This window comes from Aplysia californica, unplaced genomic scaffold (assembly GCF_000002075.1).
Source record: "Aplysia californica isolate F4 #8 unplaced genomic scaffold, AplCal3.0 scaffold00006, whole genome shotgun sequence".
Classification (NCBI taxonomy): Eukaryota; Metazoa; Mollusca; class Gastropoda; order Aplysiida; family Aplysiidae; genus Aplysia; species Aplysia californica.
Genome location: NW_004797276.1, coordinates 2,565,936 through 2,588,852, shown reverse-complemented (window position 1 = coordinate 2,588,852; position 22,917 = coordinate 2,565,936). Strand labels below are relative to the sequence as shown.

Genomic DNA, 22,917 nt, shown 5'->3' with positions numbered 1-22,917 from the left:
ACGCAAAATTTGGTGAACGCGCACTGGGTGAGAATAGCCACAAGACTCGCCTGCACTATTTTCACTCCGGGTGAGAATAGAGGTGGCCTTACCGAAAACATGTTGTTCCGGCATGTGGGTATCCCAGGAAGTGCTGACATCACATTACTAAAATTAGCAGCCAATCAGAAAGATGCGTCATTTCTAAGTTTAACAGCATGTGTGGTAGTAGGCCTGTGGCGTGGGCATACAGGCCTACTACTATTGTACGGATAACTGCAGCACTTCGTCACTTCGTACAATTGTGTGTACAACGTTGTACGGATAACTAGACAGAGTTGTTCGCACAATTGTACTGTACAATATTGTACGGATAACCACTCCGGAAATTAATATCAGGGAGGGTTAGAGTTTGGAGGACCTACGGGTAGGGTAGGGTCTAGGGTTTGGGATTAGAATCATTAGATCTCTAGAGAATAGTGGGATATTATAGTAACCGGGGGTTATCCCTCTAGACCTAGGCCTCTACTTACTTAAAATATGGCGCACAGCTTTTGGTCACAATGTTAGTAGAAGTTTTCCAAATTAAGAAAAGAGAGGCGTCAGGACCAGGTCAACATTCAATGTACGTGTGTACGTATTGTTTACAACCCTTGTTTGAAGTTTCCGCTCCGCTTTGCTCTTTTGTTAACCTCAAATGCGAAAGACTTCTACATTAACGCTTTTTAAAAAGTTGGAACACCACCAAACTTGAACACCACGAAAAGTAGGCCCAGTTGACGGTTTAATTAAATACAGCATGGAGGAGACCGTTTAAATTTATTATAGTATCGTCTTCTTCTTTTCGAATTCGAAGCAGAAGAGTAGAGATCCAGCTTATTTGCAAGTGAAATATAGGCTAGGCTCACAGAATTCTACACTTAGAGTAAGTGTAGAATTCTGTGGCTAGGCTAGATCTAATGAGCTAGGCTACTACGAAAATGTTTATTTTTACGCAGTGGCTACGTTCACGGTGCCGTGAACGTAGTCTGCAGGCTAGGTTCACGGCGCCGTGAACGTAGTCTGCAGGCTAGGTTCACGGCGCCGTGAATGTAGTTGGCAGGCTACGTTCACGGCGCCCTGAATGCAGTTTGCAGGCGCTGTGAAGGCTACGTTCACGGCACTCAAGCTTCGTTTAGATGGAGTGTCCACTGCCGGTTTATGGCATGATGCGGGAGAAATTTTGAAATTCGTTAAGAAGAAGAAACTAAGCTTACAAATGTTGTAGCATCATTGGGAAGCATCAATATAAAAAGAGTGGAGAATTAAGTCATGAAGTAAAATTTTGAAAATTCTTTTGTGTTACTATGGTAACGCCTGCCATATTGGAATGTCATATATAGAAAATGCACACATTTCTAAAAAATCTATCATACGGTTATAAATGATTTTAAATGTTACAATAAGTGGTTTTGCAGCCTTCCGTGGCTGTTTTAGGGGATGGACGTGGCATTTTTGATGTAGGAGGAAAATCTTTTCCAGAATCGAGGTCATAAATATGGGAATATTTTGACCACAAAAATCTCAGATCCAAACAACGGATTAAATTTATAATAAAATCATTTATTCAAGATTTTTTTACGTCACTACTTATTACACTAGAATAATGTTTCATCTATCAGTATACCGAAAATTATGACGATATCTTAACAACTTTTCGCATGGTAGATTTTTGTGTCCCCATCCCCCCCCCCCCCCCCCATGAAAGAGCCCAATTTGAGAGAAAACTCCTAAAAGTTTGGACGTGCAAAACTTACTGTAAACGTAGTCCGTTATACAGTGGCGACCAAAAGAAACTTGAAAATGTAATCACCCAGTCACCGTGTTAAAGCCTTGCATTACCCACTCATGCAGCATACCAATTTAAAGCTAAATAAATTCTTCATCATCTGGCACATTAATGTTTAATCTATTTTAAGAGACGCCCGAGATAGTGTCACTCAAAATTGACCTTAAAAAATAAGGCTTGGCAAAATTGTGCGAAATCCAAGAAACGTAAAATTGTTTTAGGACCTCAACAAACAATGAGTGAGTCTATAGGAGTATTTTATGGGCCCCCAATGCTATCATAATCTTTTATTTGTTAAGAATATATGGAAAGCAAAAGACTGACGAACTTGTGATACATATTTCGGATTATCAAAAACAAACTTTTGTTATAATTGAAAAGCTAAAAACAACTACTTATTATTGAAAGATGATTACCTATCCTTAAACGTAATCGTAATAGGCCCAAATAGGCCTAAATCACAGAATTCTACACTCAGAATAGTAGCCTATAGAATTCTGGGGCCTAAATTTATTATGGTAAAGGGAAATAGTCTCTGGAATTGAACACAATAGCAAAGATTCTCTAGTAGTAGTAGCTTAGTAGAGAATCTGTGACAATATTACTCAAAGAGGTTAAATACACTGAACCTCTTTGGGCGACTCTTAATATAGAGCGCATTGGGCACTTTCTAGGTGGAAATGAGCTTTACGTAATATTTACTATCATTATGTCTATTACCTTTCCCATTTTCCCTCTGTCTTAAAACGTCCACTAAAATAGTATCTTACACACACTCGTTATTTCGCTGCACTCAATAGACACACAGAGAATTTATTAAATGGAATTTGAAGATATGAGTGAGTATATGTGATAGTCATAAATTCGATTACTTCCCCCCCCCCCCCCCCAAAAAAAAATAATTAAAAAAAAAAAAAATTTTAAATAAAAGAATAGAAAACAGATAACAAAAAAGTAAACTGTAACAAACAAAAAATGTTTAAAAAATACAAAAATACATATTTTGCTAAGTAAGTTTGGAGCCAAACGAGATCCGTTGCCCAGCGCCAAAGAACAATCTCTAGAGCCAGCACAGTCACGTGACATTATGAAGCCACTTGGAAACGGATATTGTCCCGCTTGAATGACTGATTTCAACAAGACGTGATCGCCTATTACGTGTGAAGAAAGAGATTCTTTGCATCGACAAAGTCCACATCAGGACATACACGTATTTAAAGAGTATCTATGTGAATTAAAATGAAGGGTTCAATTATTTACCTCCCGACCCTATCCTTGTCACCTAAACCAAAAATATTAAAAGAGAAAAAACACCAACCCCCCCCCCCCCCCCCAAAAAAAAAAACCCCCAACAGAACACGCTATTCAAACCCACCTGTGCAACTGAGAACTATTATATATCATTATTCTATTTGGATCAGCGAGCGCGTACTTGGCGCTGCAATATAACATATGAACTCCTTCCAGGACAGGACATAACCCTCCCACTGAGCCAAAAACAGCCACTCTCCTGGTCGTGTCGCCTCAAGAAATGACACGGTCTGCGCACATCTAGGGGTACTCGACCTGGAAGCGGCATTTATAATTTTTTATATTTTTTTGGGTGGTAAATGTTTTACGGCGCTCGAAACTGCACAAGGTCACATGAGCGCGCGGGACGCATTAAACATTTTTAGTTGGTAAGAAATTTTGAATTTTGCCCAGGTGGCGGCCGAACCCTTCTTTTATCGATTTTAGACCCCCCAAACGATCTTTAACGTGCGCAACTTGCACAGGGGATTTCCGAGATTTTTCGTCCTTGTCCGAGAAAGCAAGGAGTCGATCTTTCCTGACATAAGATCCGGGGTGTGGCTGAAAGACAGCAGTAACAAAGAGACAAAGAGTAGCAGTAGAAAGGCTGCAGAATGAGTCAGGAGCCCAGAGGAGGGTGCAAAGGAGATGAGGTGGTGGGGGTAGAAAGGGGAGACGAAAGCAGAACATTACTAGAGAGCAGGAAAGGATGTGAAAGAAGACATTTATTTTAGAGAATACATTTTTTCCGTCGCTTCCCAGATTCGAACCCAGGACCTTTGAATGAGAGGCGAACATCTCCCACAGCACGTAGAGGAGTTTTTTCTGCTTTTAATTTAGGTGTTTTTACGCCTGCATCGACACAGTTTAGATCATTTTGGAGACGGGCTTGCGATCCTGAGTTGAGATGGATACAGCACCCCGGAAGAAAGACCTTCGTACTCGAAAGAAATTTTCTCCCTACTCAGGAATCAAAATCGAGTCTCCTGCCCGCAACAGCAAAGCGTTTTAATGCTACACCACAAATGCTGGTCATAGAGGGGTGAACGGCAAAGAGATAAGTAATGATAAAAATAATACAAAAACCCCGTTATACCGCCGACCTTAGGACAAGCATGACATTGGCGGAACAGCGGGGCTGGTGTTATAATGGGATAGCACCGATTGACATGTTGATTGGTGGTAGATTGCTGGAGACTATATAGAGACTACAGATAAACTGTGGTGAGGCCAGTCTTGACTCATCTAGAACTGTCTTGCGTTGTTACCATACGCAGGGGAAAATGAGTAGCTCCCAGTATATTACATATTCAGCTGCAGCTTAACTTTACGTGACTTCAAATTAAAAATGTCTCCAGATCAGAAGCCAGGCTGTCATAATATGTATCAAGGACCCTGTAGACGCACAGTTGTATTTTTACCTAATGCTTGGTTTCAATATGCGCCTCAGACCTTTCTCATAGACTTAAGCGTGACGTGTGAATCTGTACACAGAACCGAAGCGTCTATATAATCAAATAATCACTGCTTCCCTTTCTAATTTTGAAACATTGTCGCAGTCAAATTCACCCATAGACGTAAACCTCATAAATTAAATGTAAAAAGACGATCATAATCACCAATGAACAATAGACTATGCCTAACCTTCAAAACCGTTTCAGTGCCACAGAAATAGCCTGTTCGCCCCTATCGGGCCAATCCATAAGCAGTCGCAAGCTTTGATTAAGTAAGCTTAAAGTGAGGCTGGAAGAGTCAACCAATATAGTTAAAGGGAACATGTGCATAGCAGTCAGAACTGTTTCATTGTCGCATATACCCTGTTCACCCCTTTCGGGCCACAGTTATAAGCACCCAGACGCGCTGATTAGGTAAGCGAACTATTATACTGGTCGAGTCTACCTCACAGATGTGAGGGGAACTAACTCCTAATAATCCTTTGACTCCTGCTACTACACTGCTAGTGCTTGTTTTTTTTTCTCCTCGACTTTTTAACGTCCTATAATCAGATCGTGACCTCGATTATGACACCGGTTCCTGGCCGCGAAAAGCTAGACAAAAAACAGCCAAATGTGAAATAAAAAAATAATAATTGGCATGCTCTACCAAAGTGTTTCGGCTGTCTGGTATAACATGCCATTGTAGTGCTGACATCTTTGCTTCTTTCCTTGGTGTTCATGTGTTCAAATCTAAAGTTAAATTTAAGGTTAGTTAGAATAAATATTTCATGAAATACTTTCCCGATTATTTTAGCGGTTGAACAAGCATACAACATGAATTCAGGATTTGTTTACATTCACAACTCAGAGTTGCCGCCTCCAGTGCCAGTAAGATTCCTGTGACTTGTGTGAGTGTGATATCTCCAGGCCCTATCTGGTTCCATTTCACTTTGATTACCCTGTCAAACAAGTCAGCCTTCGCCCCTGTCTGTACATTAGTATAAAAGCCTCATGGGCGCCCGCCAGCCTTTTTGGTCATCGGGCGACGCTTTTTTTTTCTTTTTTTTTTTCTTTTTTTGGTAAGTGTTTTACAGCGTTCGGTTAAGGTCACGTGAGTGGCCTGGAAACAACAATCATTTTCCCTTGGTAGGAATTTTTGAATTTTGCCCCGGTTGTGGCCAAAGTCTACTCTTATCGATTTTGGACCATCAATTGAAATCCTTAACGTGCGCAACTTTCACTTGCACACGGGACCTCCGAGATTTTTAGCCCTTGTCCGAGAAGGCTGGGTGTAGATCTTACCCTACCAGGAGATCAGGGGTGTGGCTGAAAGACAGAAGTAAAAGGGAGCCAAGGAGAAGCAGTAGAAAGGCTGCAGAAAGAGTCAAGAGCCCAGAGGAGGGGGCAAAGAAGGTAAGGGGGATGGAGCAGAAATTGGAGGCGAAACCAGACGACAGAACATTGTAAGAGAGCAGGTCGTGGGTTCGAATCCCGTCAGGGACCCAACGTTGTGTCCTTGGGAAAGGCACTTTACACGAATTTTCCTCACTTCACCCAGGTGGGAATGGGTACCCGGCTATAGACAGCGAAAGATCTTGTCAGTTTGTTAGTGTTTGAGCGCTTAATCGGCTGCTTGCACTGTATGCTTCCCGGGAAGCTGAGAATGTTTCGGAGTGTTCTATGGTCTGCTGGGGTAATAATATAGTGTAAAGCGCATAGAGCCTGCTGTTGAGCGGGGATATGCGCTATAAAAATGCTATCTATTATTATCTATTATTATTAAAGGATGTGAAAGGAGAGCATTTTAGAGAAGAAAATTGTCCGCTGCTGTCCGGATTCGAACCAACGACCTATTGAATGAGAGGGGAACATCTTATCTTAACCTCTATTCCAAGAGAGCCCCCTGACGACGCTTCGAAGTATCTCCAGCCGACTTTAACATTTCAATCCAGTTTGTAAAAAATAAACTAAAATTGATAAGGGCCAAAACCTATGAGCTATTTAGAATCAGCCAGCATATGGAGCAAATCGGCGACAAAAGCTAGTAATCGTTCGAATTCAAAAGACGTGGGTGGGAAAGGGATTATTTAGTAGCTACCAAAGGGTACTATACCCATTGTGTAATGTGTAATTCTGACGGCCAAATGGCAGCGGTGTTGTGGGGCAAATTCAACATGGACCGTACAACTCAAACCGGATTGCGATGTTTAGGCACAAATACTAAATACCATTTTTATGTAGGCGTTCCTTTCCGTATATTGGCAAAACCTAAAAGGTGGGAGCGGGGGGGGGGGGGGGGGGTATAACGATGTTTGACTGTACGTTGAATTGTATATGATCTTTTTAAAGCAAAGATTAGATCGCTTTACAGAACCTTGTGTAAGGATGTTTTTGTTACAACAGCATTCACAATTGTGACACCAAAAAAGATTGATACAAAGGCGGTATTCTATTCTACACTGGTGCCAGGGATTGTAGTATTTGTGCACTCAAAGAAAAAAAAGCGTGGAAAAAGGCACCCTATAAAGAATTTCACACAATCACTGCTTTGACGTGGCAGAGTCTAGCCCCTTAGTTAGAGACGCAGTTGGAAAGCTGAAACCACAGAAAGCAGAAGGAAAAAAAATATAGATCTAGTGTCGATGTCATTTTACAAATATTTTTATCTCTTTACTTCTGTAAGTGTTTTTACACCCTCACAACTGTGTAAGGAGATAATATGAGCGCGCGAGAGATTTTTAGTATGGTAGGAATTAATTTGGATTTTTGCCCGGGTGGCGTCCGAAGCCTACTCTTATCGATTTTAGGACTACCAAGGATCTTAAGTTAAACGTTCGCAACTTGCACATAGGACCTCCGAGAACTTTTCGCAATTATCCAAGTTGGCTAAGTGTTAGATCTCACCTACTTTAAGATCAGGGATTTGGTTGAAAGACAGCAGTGAGAAGGAGGCGAAGTAGTAGCAGTAGAACGGCAACAAAGAGCCAGGAGCCCAAAAGAAGGCCCCAAAAAAGGTGAGGGGGAGGGGGCAGAAAGTGGAGACAAATGCAGACGACATCATGGCTAGCAAACAGGACAGGAGGTGAAAGATAAAATTTTAGAGAAGAACATTTTCCGTCGCTGTCAGGTTTCAAACCCGGGACCTTTTGAATAAGAGACGAACAACGTAACCTTTAGACCACGAGAGCCCCGTGTCCAACTCTAAATGTGTGTATGTGTACGAACACTGATTTTCATAAAAGTGTGTGTGTGTGTGTATGTGTGTATGTGTGTATGTATGTGTGTATGTGTGACTGTGCGTGAGTGTGTGTGTGTATGTGTCTATTAATTAATTAATAGATCTACCCTTTCCCCCCAAAAAGAAAAGAATTGCCAAACGGGTGGACAATGTCTGGGGGCTTTTTTTTCGATTTCTTTGTTTCGATGAGAGCCTGATTTCATCAAGACGACACACAATTTATTTCTTATTATACGACATTACAGTAGAAGCAGTAGTAGTAGTAGTAGTAGTAGTAGTAGTAGTAGTAGTAGTAGTAGTAGTAGTAGTAGTAGTAGTAGTAGTAGTAGTAGTAGTAGTAGTAGTAGTAGTAGTAGTAGTAGTAGTAGTAGTAGTAGTAGTAGTAGTAATATGAAGAAAAAGAAAAGTAATAGTAACAGTAGCAATAATAGTAATAATAGTAGTAATAATAATTTATAAAAGGCCTAAATATTATTATTATTATTATTATTATTATTATTATTATTATTATTATTATTATTATTATTATTATTATTATTATTATAGCATTTATTGTGTAATGATGTGATGCATTGCGGGCGTATCCCCCCCCCCCCCCCCCCTAACGCTAACAAATTGACGTGATCTTTCGCTGTAAAAGCCGAGTACCCATTTCCACCTGGAAGAAGTGAGAAAAATTCGTTTAAAACAAAACGCTTTTTCCACAGACACACCGTCGGGATCTTGACGGCGTTCAAACCCCCGACCTTACGTTTGTGAGTCCGAGAACCTAACCACTAGGTCACCGACGCCACAAGTAAAACTCATCATCATCATCATCCGGTGCCTTGCCGACTTGCGTGGGCGATCATGAACCTCCACTGCACTCTGTCTTGCGTTGCAGCAATGGTGTCTGTTGTTCTTGCTGCTCCTAGCCATGTTGTCATCTTGTCCAGTATCTTTTCCATCTGTCTGCCTCTGCCTCTCTTTCCATCAAATTTGCCTGATGTTACAATATTCTCCAATGCTTTTTTCCGCATTGTGTGTCCGAAGAAATTTGCCTGTCGTTTTCTTATATTCGGCAAAAGCTGTCTTCTACAATTTGCTTTAACCAAGACATCTTCATTTGTTTTTTAAGCTGTCCATGGGATACGTAGCATGCGTCGTTTGAACCACAACTCTGTCGCCACAATTGTTCTTTCCAGCTGTTTATTGACTGTTCATGCTTCGCACCCGTATAATAGGATTGGCTCGATGTAACTTTTCAGTACTCTTTTTCTCGTTTCCAGTGAAGCTCACTCGGTGCAATGATATGGATTGGCTACATGACAATGTGGAGGGGTATTATCCTGCTTGTGTTTTTGTTGAGCTTGTTACACAAAGTTCGACGACAGAAAATCTTTCTCCGAAAAGCCAAAAATCGATAGACATATTATTGTGAATCAATACCCGGTCTTCTTAGGTTACAAAGCAAGTTTAAGCAAGACGCGGGATTTTCAAAGCCGGAAGCAAGCTAACGTTATTGAAATGACTGCACCAACCGTTTTATAACTTTTTATTTGTTGTTTGTTGAACCCACACCAGTGACTAATAGTGTCTGGGAGGGGAAAGGGTGAGGGTGAGGGTGGGGGAGAGGGTGGGGGAGAGGGTAGGGAAGGGAGGTTGCCTTGTTATATGACGTTCCTCAGACTTCGATTTGTTTGTGGCTTACGGTTACAGAAAGAATCGAAGTTTCTCTATCTCCGCCCACATGTTGAGACGATCTACTCATTTTTTCCCGGTGCAATAAAATCTGTCAGGACATGGTGAAATCAGGTGCTCATCAATAACTGGGCATAAAGGGTTATAATATATTGGTATCATACTAAAGCTTGTTTATTTGTCTTGGTTTTGATGACAGAAAAGCCAATCTTCATTGCATAGATGTCAAGACATCTGCGATTGAAGGTGGTGAGAATAGCCTGGTATCAGAGGAATATTTCACGAGAAGTGGCCGCCGAAGTTTGGGGACTGCCAAAGCTTGAATGTCCATGGAAACTGTAGACTGGCCTTTTTTTCACGTCTGATCAACGTGATTCAGTCGAGCGCGCGCGCGGGCGAGAGAGTGGGAGAGAGAGAGAGAGAGAGAGAGAGAGAGAGAGAGAGGGGGGGACGGGCTGGGCGGAGGGAGAAATGGTGAAATGGTATTGGTTTAAGGCCTCTATCAACACTTTTAGGTTATTTGGAAGAGGCGGGACCTTCAGGTTTAACGTCCATCTCAGAAAGGACCGAGCCAAGTGGAAATTTCAAGTAAAATGCCTTTCCCTTAGGACTCTCGAACCCCGAAACCGCAACTTTACGATCACGAGTCTGGTAGCCTAACCACTAGGCTACCGACGCCACGAGAGAGAGAGAGAGAGAGAGAGAGAGAGAGAGAGAGAGAGAGAGAGAGAGAGAGAGAGAGAGAGAGAGAGCAAGAGAGAGAGAAAGGGAGAGCGAGAGAGAGAGAGCAGAGAGAGAGCGGGAGAGAAACTGGGAGAGAGAGAGAGACAGAGAGAGCAAGAGTGAGAGAGAGGGAGTAAGAGACAGAGAGGGAGAGAGGAGGAGAGAGGGAAAAAGCGAGAGAGAGAGAGAGAGAGACAGACAGACAGACAGACAGACAGACAGACAGACATACAGACAGACAGACTGACTGACGGACAGACAGACAGACAGACAGACAGACAGACAGACAGACAGACAGACAAACAGAGACAGAGATCGATAAAAATTGCCAAACGGGCGGGGAAATGTCGATTTCCCCAATTTCATTATTTAATCATTTGTTTTTACCAGCGCCTGATTCCACCACCATACCAGGCAAATGTCTCCAATAACACCTGTGGCTGTATGTAGATCTACATTTTTGGACAAAGGATACTCCACATGTGTCTAGGGCAAGGCGTATCTTGCAGTCATGGAGTAGGAGTAAAGGTTCTGTTCTAGAAACTTATTTTAGAAAAGCAGGATCAACGAGTATAAGTATTACGCGTTAAATGAGGACAGTTTTTAGGAAGGGAATCATATAGTCATTTAGAGGTGGGGAAGGGGAGGGGGGAAGTTGGTCTACATCCGAGTGCGAAAATCGTTATCTATGCGAGTAGAGACTTGCGGTTTGGCGTACATCATATTTGAATCGAGGGAGGAAAATGCAAGAATAACATTTAACACTCCAGATATGGCTACCATCTTGGATTTATGCCCAATTTCAATTCGTTTCTCTTTTGAATGGATTTACTTTAAAATTGAAACCTTAAGACCTGGAAGTACTGCAACAAACTCATAGGAGTTATTTTGTTTGTTGAAAAAAAATATTTAAAAATAAAGAAGATAACTATGAGGTTGGAAAATTGGTATCCTAGAAGAAAAACAACTCAAATAAAAACGCCTTCCGAAATATGGTTGATTTTTTTCTCAAACGCAACTTATGAAATGAAACGTGCTCTGCATCACACACACACACACACACACACACACACACACACACACACACACACACACACACACACACAGACACACACACACACACAGACATAGATCTACACGTACATATTCACATATACTCACACACACACACACACACACACACACACACACACACACACACACACATACACACACACATACACACACACACACACATAAGACACACGAACGCGGGGTTGTATAAACAAGATAACAAGACCATAACAAAAACACGAAAGCAACATAATAAAGAGACACAGCAACAAGATAATAACATGGTAAAATCACCAAAAAAACAGCACCCTAAAAATAATATTATAATAACAACAGAACAATAAAACACAATAGCAAAAAGACAATAACATGATAAGATCATCATCTCGGCACCCTAACAATATATAATAAAAACAGAACAATAGAACACAACAGTAACGCGATAATAACATGAAAAGATCACCATAACAGCCCCCTAACAATAATCATAATAAGAACAGAACAACAGCGCACCTGAATAACAACATAACAATAATGCTGAGCGCCGACGGACCGAGTCCCGGGGTTTCCTGTTACGGTACTTCGTATCCCCCGATCACACAGACAAAACTTCGCGTTTCGTTAAGCTGTTCGTTTTCTTTTTTACTTTTTCTTCCTCTGTTTATTTTCTCTTTAAAAAATGGCTTGAGTGGATTAAGTCTGTCTCGCCTGGCACCATCAATAATGTGTTATGCAATAAACATAGAATATAACAACAACAACAACAACATACATACATACATACATACATACATACATACATACATACATACATACATACAAACATACATACATACATACACAATTTAAAAGAGATACAGGTATAAAGTCACAGCCAATGAAACCACGCGCGGGGCTGACAGACAAGTTTGAACCCCAATTAGTGTCAACAAAACTTCCTTGTTTAACAACAGCTACTGAAGCGTGTTATTTCACAAATCATATCAGACAGTGTAGCCATTTTTATTGGTTATTCAATACGCAGTTGTTGATCAAAACAAGGATTTGTCTCTACGGCTCTCAGTCTTTAAACAAAGGCAGGGACATTTCGAGAGCTTTTGTGTTTTCTTTTAAAAGCGCTTAAAGGAGCTCTCTTGGTCTAGAGGTTACGGTGTTCGCCTCTCATTCAATGGTCCCGGGGTCGAATCCGGATAGCGAAGAACAATTTTCTTCTTAAACATTTTTCTCCTTTCATATCCTTTTCTGCTCTCTAACAATGTTCTGTCGTCTGCTTTCGCCTCCTATTTCTGCCACCACCGCCCCCTCGCCTCCTTTGCCCCCTCTGGGCTCCTGATTCTTTCTGCATCTTTTCTACTGCTGCTCCTTGGCTCCTTCTTACTGCTGTCTTTCAGCCACACACCTGATATTATGGTAGGTAAGATCTAACACCTAGCCTTCACGGACAAGGGCGAAAAAAACTCGGAGGTCACGTGTGCTAGAGTAGGCTTCAGCCGCTACCCGGGCAAAATTCAAAATTACCAAGCAACTGAAAATGTTTAAAGTGTCATGCGTGTTCATTTTATGACCTTACACATACAGTTGGGAGCGCGGTAAAACCCCTACAAACAAACAAGCAACAAAAAAAAGCGCTTGGTGAGTAGAGCTAATGATGACACGCTCATTGCTTGGGTTTGATCGGGTCTGTAAGGGCAAACCTGGACGTAGTCGTGAAATACTGCATCTTAGCATCTGGGCAGAAAGACCGAGATACTGAACAGAATGCCTTTCCTCTCTCAGGAATAAAACCCTGGCCTTCTGCAGGCATCGAGAAAGAGCCTTTCACTAAATGAAAAATGTTAACTTTCTTTGGAAGTGTTTGAAAAAAAAAAGCTTAGATATAATATGTGTCACTAAGCGGTGGAAACAGGCGCTCGTCATTTTTTTTGGCATGTGGAGTTATTGGCATCACCTTAAATTTGTTCATTTGCCTTGCTTTCGATGAAAAAATTACCCATTTATCTTGAGTACATGTTGAGATATTTGCGACTAAATGAGGTGGGGTCGCCTGGTTTCAGAGAGAAAATTTGTGAGAAAATGGCCGCCAAAGTATTGTTATTTACAAAGCCTCAGAATCCGTGGAAACTGATATTTTGCTTCTTTTTTTTTGCCTTTTATCAGCGGTTTACAATATAATTCACACTGAAATGGATTCTTAAATGGACATGGAAAGCGTTGAGCTAAAAAACACAATTTCGATAAAAATTGCCGAACCAGCGGAAAAGTTTCTTTACTTTCATTATTTCGATGAGTGCCTGATTTCACCACACTGCCTCACATATATGTATTGTGCGCATGTGTATCTGTCCCTTGTTATTTTCTTCCGTCTGAAGTTGAGAAACAGTTTTGCGCTATCCCCTGAATATTAAAGGATATTTTTCTTTTTTAGGTAACATCCAAACCGACTGGTTAAAGAGTTTTCACTAAGTAACTAGGTAAAAGAACACGCGCATCCCTATATTCCCTCTCCCACAAAAAAAAGAAAATCATTTAAAGAGAACCCCCCCCCCCCCCGGACACAGGACAAAACAAACACACAAAAGCAAACAAAGCAGGAGAAATTCCACCAAACACAACTGAAACAGTGTGGAAATATATAATGCAATACAGCTTTTAGAATACATATTATAAGGATAATAACATTACTGCACCGACAGAACGTTTTCGTTCCGCTCTGATAGTGATTGGGTCACCTCGTTACAGGAGAGCGAACATAAGCAGTTTGTTACCGAGTTTTTAAAAAAACCCAAACTAAACCCCCCCCCGAAAAAAGCACAACCGTAAAACATTTGCATGAAAAATAGCCTAAAAAGGTATTGACCTTGGCGAGAGAGAAGAGAGAGAGAGAGAGAGAGAGAGGGAACGAGACAGAGAGAGAGAGAGGGGGAACGAGGCAGAGAGAGAGAGAGAGAGAGAGAGAGAGAGAGAGAGAGAGAGAGAGAGAGAAAGAGATGTTATACCGGAGCCACACTAGCGCGACAGGTTTGAAACCCAGCACCAGTACTGTTATTTGCTGTGCCGTCTCTCGCCTAACTTCTGACGATTTGGCTCCGGTTTAGGGAAAAGAAACATAGCATAGATCTATTAGTATTATCTAAACCTGTCATAGAACTACTTTTCTTAGCAGAACTTTTCTCCGCTTTCACGTTGTTTTCTCGAGAAGTTACGTATTTTTCCAACTGTACTTTTCTGAATCTTAGGAGTCTTTGTAGTGGAAAATGTCTGAGGAAATGGATGTGTCAAATGGAAGTCCTCCCAGCCTGGAAGAGTTGGAGCAGACCGATGGAGCCAAGCCCGTAACCATTGATACCACCTACTGTGATGATAACATCGACATTTTGAAGATAATGATGCCTTATATGAGATGGAAACAAGTAAGTGCTTTGCTCTGTTATGTCAAAGATGAAGGGTTTAATAATAAATAGAATATAATGATACTTATAAAGCGCTCATTTTTGGGGGGGCAAGGCTTTAACAAGAACAATTCTAAACGAATCTGGTACTGATCCACACACCATAGAATAATTTATTAATTTGGTAATAAATGGAATTAGTTCGCCAATGCAAGAAGACAACAGAGAACTCGCAAAACTTGAGAGGGGATTTTAGAACTAAGTTTTGATTTAATGTATTCTTTAGGTACAGGCTCAAACTTATCGAGAATAATCCTATTATAGACATCAAAATTATCACAGGTTTCACAGCTATCAAGGTCATATCTTAGATTTTGGACTTTATCTGTGAATGGTTTAGCGAACTTGTTGGGCATTTCTAAATCGCTAAACAAAATTCGGGAGACGGGTCTCTTTGACCCTTTCTAAATGTTTATCAATATAGTATTATTCTTTTTAGGACATTCAATTACTTATTTCTGCTCTTGTTTTTTTGGGTCTGAAATGCGCTTGCGAATGTTTAAAGCCATTGTTTCTCTACCTTCCTACATTCAATTTTGGCCACTTTCACTTCAACTCCAAACCATGGCGCATACGGTCTGATCGTCAAATGTATTCGTTTTCAAATTTGTGTGAAAATCAGGTGTAATGCTATTTGATCATGATTTAATCGCTTCTGTTTCTACTTATTTGCTTACTAAGAACAAAAAATAAAAAGTCATAAAAAAGCAGCAATCGAGCACGTTTTCAGCGTATACTGCATCACGAGAGACCATGCGTGAGCAAAGTACTTGAGGCCTAGGTTCCTTTTCAATATTATGTTGTCTTAAAGTGCGTGGTTAGATCAAAATATAAAGAAGCGTACACAGTAAACAAAATCGTATTTGTGTGTAGCCACAGATCTAACTGAAACACATGTGTAAAGTTTGTATGCTCACTGATTAAATAATCATGCGCTGGCTTCAGTCTCAGGTTACAGTATGCGTTAGGAATGTTTCATAAGTTTATACTTTTTTTCTAAAGTCATGATTTATGTATTTTCGACTGTCCTGCTCTTCGGAAAAAGAGGGTAAGATCCTTGAGGGTTAAAGGGGGCTGGAGGGGGTGAGATGTTAAAAATGAAGACTCTATACAATGATATTAATTGCCATCACTTTATTATGTTCAATGATTAATAATTGTATATTTTCAGATATCTCGTCTCCTATTCCTTTTTTCCCCTCACTTTTCTCTTTTCCCATGTCACACACAATGAAATGCATAGAAACACGTGGCCATGCGCATGCATGGGCGGATAGCTACATGCACGCACGCATGTACGCACGTATACCTGCATGCATGCGTACTTTCGGGCTTACATATTACCATACTTGTACACAATAATGTGTACAATAATCTTAATACGTACATACGTACATACATGCATGCATACACACACCAGGACAAGCACGCACACATAAACACACACACACACTCACACACACACAAACACACATATACACACACATACACACACATACACACTCACACACACACACATACATACATACATACATACATACATACATACATACATACATACATACATACATATATGGGTAATTCTCCTGAAAACTTGAACTTGCACTTACCCTTTACTACACACACCATAAAAAGCTATATGTATTTCAAATCATAGTTAAGATGAGCTAAGCCGGTGGTGAAAAGGTTGCCGAACCTTGACCAGGCAGAACATATCCAATAAAACGATATGCTGAAACAGTATGGGGCTTTTTTTTAACTCAGCATTTTTTAGGCTTGAAAACGTAACATTCACTAGAGACAGTTTTCATCCTGAGATTTCTCTAAGAATTATCTGCATCTCATTTTCGTAATTAAGGGTTTAATACTGATCTGAAGTAGAACTTTCAGGGTAACCGACAAATATATGCTTATAAGAGCCCATTTCTTCATACAAAGGACATAAAATTCGGTCTTAAACGCTACAGGTCTCGTCCGTAAAATGGTAAAAAAACAGTAAGCCTATCTTCAGTCCAATCGATCTTTTAAAAAGTGTAATTTTTCACTTTAGAATTAGAAATACGATCACTTTACTCATTTCATCAACCAAGAACAAAATTAATAAAGCGATTACGAGTTTTTGGCTGTAAATAGTTGCGTCTGTGAATTTTTGTCACGTTGTAACGATTAAGATCGGCGTGTTTACTTCCTCCGGAAGTTGCTCGAAATTTTAGTGCGTTTTTTATGTCAAGTGCACTGACTTCCAATCAACTTGGCTTTCATCTATTCCCCGGCAAGACAACGGTGTCTATAGAAAGTGAATATGAATGACTTCGTCACGCAATTTTAGCCGTGTAACGATTAAGATGTAAGTAATGATTAAGCCTTGAATTGCCTTAAAATTTGCTTTCTTTGTTATATGACTGCAAAATGTGTGATTCATTGATGCAATCTAAGAGTCCCTCAAGGAAACGGATGAGTTTGGACCCATGCCAAAACAAGGATTGTTGGTTTTCATAGTGTTTGTTGTTTCGAAACGGAAATTGGACAAACGAATGATTTAGACTAAGTCTTGGCCTTTGTGTTTCATCTTTATGAAATGAATAGCTACTTTAAGAATTATATTTTAAGGCTTTCATGCGTTGATGCCACATATTTCTAGCTTTGGGGTTGGCAGTTGAGGCAATTGAAGTTAACAACTTGTTATCGTTGTCTGAAACATTACAAATATAAGGATACGGCTGCTTTGCTTGGTGTTTCGTATATAATAATATTTTAGATCGAGCAGATAGACTCTGTCAAGGAAATACGAAGTATATCTTGGGTAATGTCATACTGTAGGCTTGGTGTTGCAAAACGAAGCGTAAACCCCGGGAACAAGGCAAAGAGGCCGATGCAAGCGATGCGACGTTGCATGGGATTTTCCATGTCAATTTTAGTTTCAGTTGAAAAAGAACATAAAAATATTGGCGCCGTTTCTTTCTTTTTTCTTTTTTTTAAAGTAGAGGGTTTTACAGCGCTCGCAACTGCATAAGGTCATATGAGCGCCAACAGAGAAGTCTTTACAGGGAATCAGACTTACTCTGCTCACCTCTCTAGCTTAAACAGCATAAAGTCTGCTTCGACTATCAAGGCACCCCGGAAATAGCAGGTCCCAAGAGTGTGACACACATATAAAAGAAGTAGAGGAAATGACAATAGTAAGGATTAGGAAAGAAAAAGCAGCAGTTTCCTGTTGTAGATCAGGCACAGTTATGAGAGTGACAGGAATCAGCCTATTTACAATTCTACTGTGCATGAACGAGAAATGACCCCCCGGGGGCGTTTCTCCTGATCGACGAGGTAACTACAAAGAAAAAAGAGAAAGAAAGGAGTAGGCGAACCCGATTACTTAAATCCGTCATTAGTTTGGTGAAATTCACCACTTGAAGAGAAATTTACCAGACGACAAAAGCAAATGGGTAGATTCAGTTTGAATGAGTCGTGATTCCTTTTTCTATCTGCATGAAATGTTCATGGTTAAACTCACCTGAAGGACTACTAACTTCATACATCATATCTCGAGGAATGAGAAAGAAAGAATAAGAGACAGATGGGGCGAGTGTTGTTGTTGTTGTTAGCGATCCAGTAGCATCTGAGCGTTAACTCTTCTGCATGATGCCATTCGGTATTAGTTGCATGTTTGTTCTAATTGTTGTCTTGAGGAGTAGAGGCAATTAGATGTGTGGGGTAGCTTGGGAAGAAAACATCCCCTGTAATCAGTTAGTTTTCTACAGAAAAACAGATGATGTTCCACTGTCTCTGAGGGGTAGTCACATAGTGGGCAGGCAGCAGACTGCTTTACTCCAATTCGGTTGAGATGTTGGTTGAGGGGTACATGTTGTGTTCTAAGTTGGAAGATTATGGATTGATCTCCCCTCCTCAACTCATTGATTGGATCTTTGACCAGTGGTTTATTCATGTGGCCATACATCCTCCTTCCTGTCGTACCTGTGGCCCAATCATTCATCCACTCTTCCTTGAGGTTTGATTTGATCATTTGGCAGCAGGTGGTGTAATTCGTAGGAATTTCAGGCTGAGGGAGACTAGCTCCTTTCTTTGCCAGAGCATCAGCTCTTTCATTTCCCGGTATCCCAGTGTGGGCAGGAATCCATTGTAGGACTACTCTGCCTTGGTGCCTACTTATCAAGTTATGTAGACTCCAAATCAAATGCAATATATCTTTGTTCACATCAGTCCCACTCTCAAGTGTCTCTAGTGTTGAAAGGCTGTCTGTAAATATAACGATGTCTGTGGTAGCAAGTGAGTTAGTGTCAAACAAGTAGTTGATGTAGTTTGCTGTGTTGGTGATAGCCTGTTGTTCGGCAATGAAATTGGAGCAGAAGGACCCGCTGGAATTGAAGACTTCTTTTTTCCCCCCACTGGGCAAGTTGATCACTGACCCATATCCAGCGTTGATTGTTGCCTTAAAGGCAGATCCATCAGTGTATGAGTGGATCCATGTTGGTGGATAGGAATCAATTGTTTCAAGGGCAGAATGTTTTAGTGCTACAGGATATGTGTTTTTATTGCTCTTGTCCAAAAGTGTTTTCCTAATTTCTGGCTTTGCTATGGTGAGTTGTGGTGGGAGAGTTGAGGGAACTCTTTCCAGAGGTTCTCGTCTTTCAGGGAGGTGATGTTTTTCTTGGAGATTGAGAACAGTGTCAAGTACAGATTTTGTATTTTTTAGTCTTTGATTAGGTTTCCACTTGTCAACAAGGACTCTATTAGGGTGGTTATTTTCTAGCCTTTTAGATCTTTCATATATTTCTAAAGCTGCCCGTTTTCTTCGAGTTTCTAATGGCTCAATATTTGTGTGGATTTCACAGGCCGCAGTGGGTGAGGATCTCATTCCGCCAGAGATAAGACGAAGAGCTTGGTTTTGGATGGTGTCCATTGAGTTCTTTGAAGTTTTACTGCAAATGTTTTGTAGAACAAGGTTATAATCAAAAACATCTCTGGTATATCCCAAATAGAGGCCTCTCAAGGTGTTCTTGTCTGATCCCCAGTTGGTACTGGCAAGTCGTTTGATGAGATTAAGTCTCTTCATAGCCTTCTTCCTAAGGTTGTTGGTGTGTTGTTTCAGGTTGAGCTTGCTGTCAAGTTGTACTCCAAGATACACTGGGTTATTCTCCTTTTTCAAGTTGGTACCATCTATTTTGATAGGGATTTCTGCATTTGCAAGGTTATAGCTTCTCGTAAAAACAGAGTAGACAGTTTTTTCACAATTTACTTTCATCTTCCATAAACGGCGATAGGTTCCTAGGGAATTTAGATCATCTTGTAGTCTTCGTCTGCTTATTGTTGTCGAGTTTCCAGTGTGCCAAAGGACCAGGTCATCAGCAAAAAGGGCTTTTTCTGTTTTGTGAAGTGTTAAGAAGGGAATGTTATAGAGAACCGGTGGACAGGTAGATAATGGTAAAAAAATTAATTGAAATGAGGCCAATTTTACAATGTGTTTCTTTGAATAAAAGTAACTGCATTGTGTGCTTTGCTTTTATTTTTCAATTTGTTCTGAAAAACAGTTTTCACTAACTCGCCTCGTTTTCCTTTCTTGTTATCACCACTGAAATTATGTAGATCTACTAGTGTCAAGCATGCTGTCAATAATGTGCTCGTGTGCACGCATGTGCATTTCAAGCAATGAAAGCGATTGTACATCGGCCGAAATTTCTCCTGGCATCTCCTCGCTTCGTGCCGTTCTTGGTATGGCTGGTAACGTCCGTCTTTCTCTTTGGTTTTATTTTGATTGCCCTGCCCGTGCTGCTTCGCTTTGTCCACAGTGTAGCTTTTCCCTTAGTTTTCATCAAAAGTTAATATTGGCTTTAAGAAGAGGAAAGTAAGTTTTTACATTGGTCTTAATGGTTACGCAAACCATAGAATGTAGCACATCATTTTGACCAAAGTTTTGTTAACAAGTGTTGTCCCAATAATATTTAGGACGTAGTAGCTGACTTTATCGTCTTGGACTACGATAAGACAAGCAAGACCACATAAGTGATGAATGACATCGTTTTAAGTTTATATTCCCTTTATTCATATTCATTCCAAAACAAAATTTCTGACTACTTTTTCTGTTGCTATTTACTTTAGTAAAACAGTAATGCAGCATAATCTTATTTTCGACCAAGTATAGCACGGGTTAATCTCTTTTAATTCAGTGACAAAACTGATTGGTACAATTTTCTCATCCGCCCCTCTCGCTCCCACATTCTCTTTCCAACTTTACAGGACTATAGGTGCGTGCTCTGTGCAAGAGATCTCTGAATGCATTGCTTTCAAGTACTGATATTCTGAAAAGAAACACACAGAGTTATTACAACAAAGTTTAACACTGAGCCAACTAAGGAATACCACGACAGATTAAAGAAAACAAAGGGTAACGTCGATGTGCAATCGTAAAGAGCTGAAGACGTTCGACTGGGAAAAGAAGGTGGCAAATCACAGGGCAAAGACCGTCGAACAAGTTAAAAAATGTAGGATAAACAATAAGGAAAAACCTCACATTGGCTACCACTACCACTAGCAAAATTGCAACAGGTAGGTTTGTTGGGCAAGTGATACTAAAGAAAGAAATGGAAAAGCTACACAAGAGAGGTAACAGCATCCTGGTAAAGTCAAAAGGAAAGGGCAGCCAATGCTAAGGCTAGAGAAAGATACCATTTAAAAAAGGGAAAGGATGAAGACGCAGAGAAGAAGAAAAAAGGTCCATACATTCGAGGAAGTGTCATACAGACACCCACATCCTGCAAACAAGATGTTCGCAGAGTTGTGAAAGTCTTTCCAAAAGTCAAAGCAGCTCGAAAGCAAACTTTGGAAAATGTACGTCAGAATAATCTTTCCCAGCAAAGCAGCAAAAGGACATATTGACATTCCTCATCCTTGCTGAGTGCAGTTGGACTTTGAACAGCAGCTAGTAAACATTCCATCCACTTGTTTCATGCTCAATGGCAATTTTGCGTGTTCTTGAAATCATAAAGAGCTGTTAGGGAAGTAGAGGTCCATACTGTGATGAATTAGCTTCAACCTTCCTGTTCGAGCTACGGACAATGAACTATTCATCCAAAGTGTGCCAGATGGGATGCTACAAGACTCACACAATCGTTGTGGTCTCAAATGATCTTTCAACATGATCATCATGCCGTGGGAAGTGAACATCATCATAATGTCACAAGAAATCACAGAAAGATAGAAGACTGTTTGCTGCCATGAATAACGATGTATTTTGACAATGTTAGTAGCGATAATGAAGGCGATGTCAATACCTTTTTTGGCATTTGGTTCTGATACTTCAGTTTTTGCTGCTGCTGCTGCTGCTACTACTACTATTACTACTACTACTGCTTCTGCTACTGCTGCAGCTTCTACTGTTAGGAAAATTAATTTCAGTTCAGTTTGGATTTCTTGTTTCACTTTACAGCCACAACATTCTTGTCCAGTAAATTTTAAGTCTCTATAAAATGTTCAATGAGTCAATAAGTTGATATCTTTTTTTTCTAAAAACATAACAGATAACATCAAAGAAGTATTTCAATATATATTTTAGTCCTCAGTAGTCATATTATTTTTAAGAAACAAATTGTCCTTTTTTCTGCACACTTTTTTTTCAACTTTTGTCCTGTAACGTTCAAGATTGCTACATTTAGCTATTGTTGCTGCCAAAAAACACTTATCGATTTTGATCATACTTGCTGAAACTACACCATTACATTTCCTGTTTTATAGCAATACTTGTTAAAAGCTCTACTTTTATTAGTATTTTTGTAAATAAAAGTATAGTTATCTTTTTGAAAAATAACTCTTGCCCGACAACGTTAAAGACATTATAATTGTTTGATAAGCATTTTCTTCTTTAAGAAATGTTTTGAAATTTGTTGTGAACAAACAATGAATACAAAGGACATTGTGCTTGCCCAATTAATTTTTCTTTCGCTCTATTATATTTCCTGTTTTGAGCGGTATTGTTGTGTCCTGTAACGTTTAAGATCGTAGCGCACTAGTCTAAACTTCACTTCCGTTTTCAAAGAAACCAAACAAGCTTTAGCTTCAGCCTTGTGGGGATCAAAACTAGACATGTGTACTGAGTATATTTTCAAGCAATTTGGTTGAATTCTAAAATTTGATGCCCGTGTTACGAAAAGTTCTAGTTTTCAGGAGAATTGCCCATATACCTACCTACCTACCTACCTACCTACCTACCTACCTACCTACCTACCTACCTAC

The 22,917-nt window shown here is 40.2% G+C and overlaps 1 protein-coding gene across 1 annotated transcript in view; it reads left to right on the top strand.

Moving 5' to 3' along the window:
* Positions 1-14,481: 14,481 nt before the first annotated feature.
* Positions 14,482-22,917, top strand: part of LOC101857758 (tubulin polyglutamylase TTLL11) — a gene marked incomplete in the record, with an annotated part of 37,980 nt that continues 29,544 nt past the window's right edge. Inside the window, 1 exon segment of the mRNA XM_005089554.3 lies at positions 14,482-14,637. Coding sequence (XP_005089611.2) covers positions 14,482-14,637 — 156 coding nt within the window.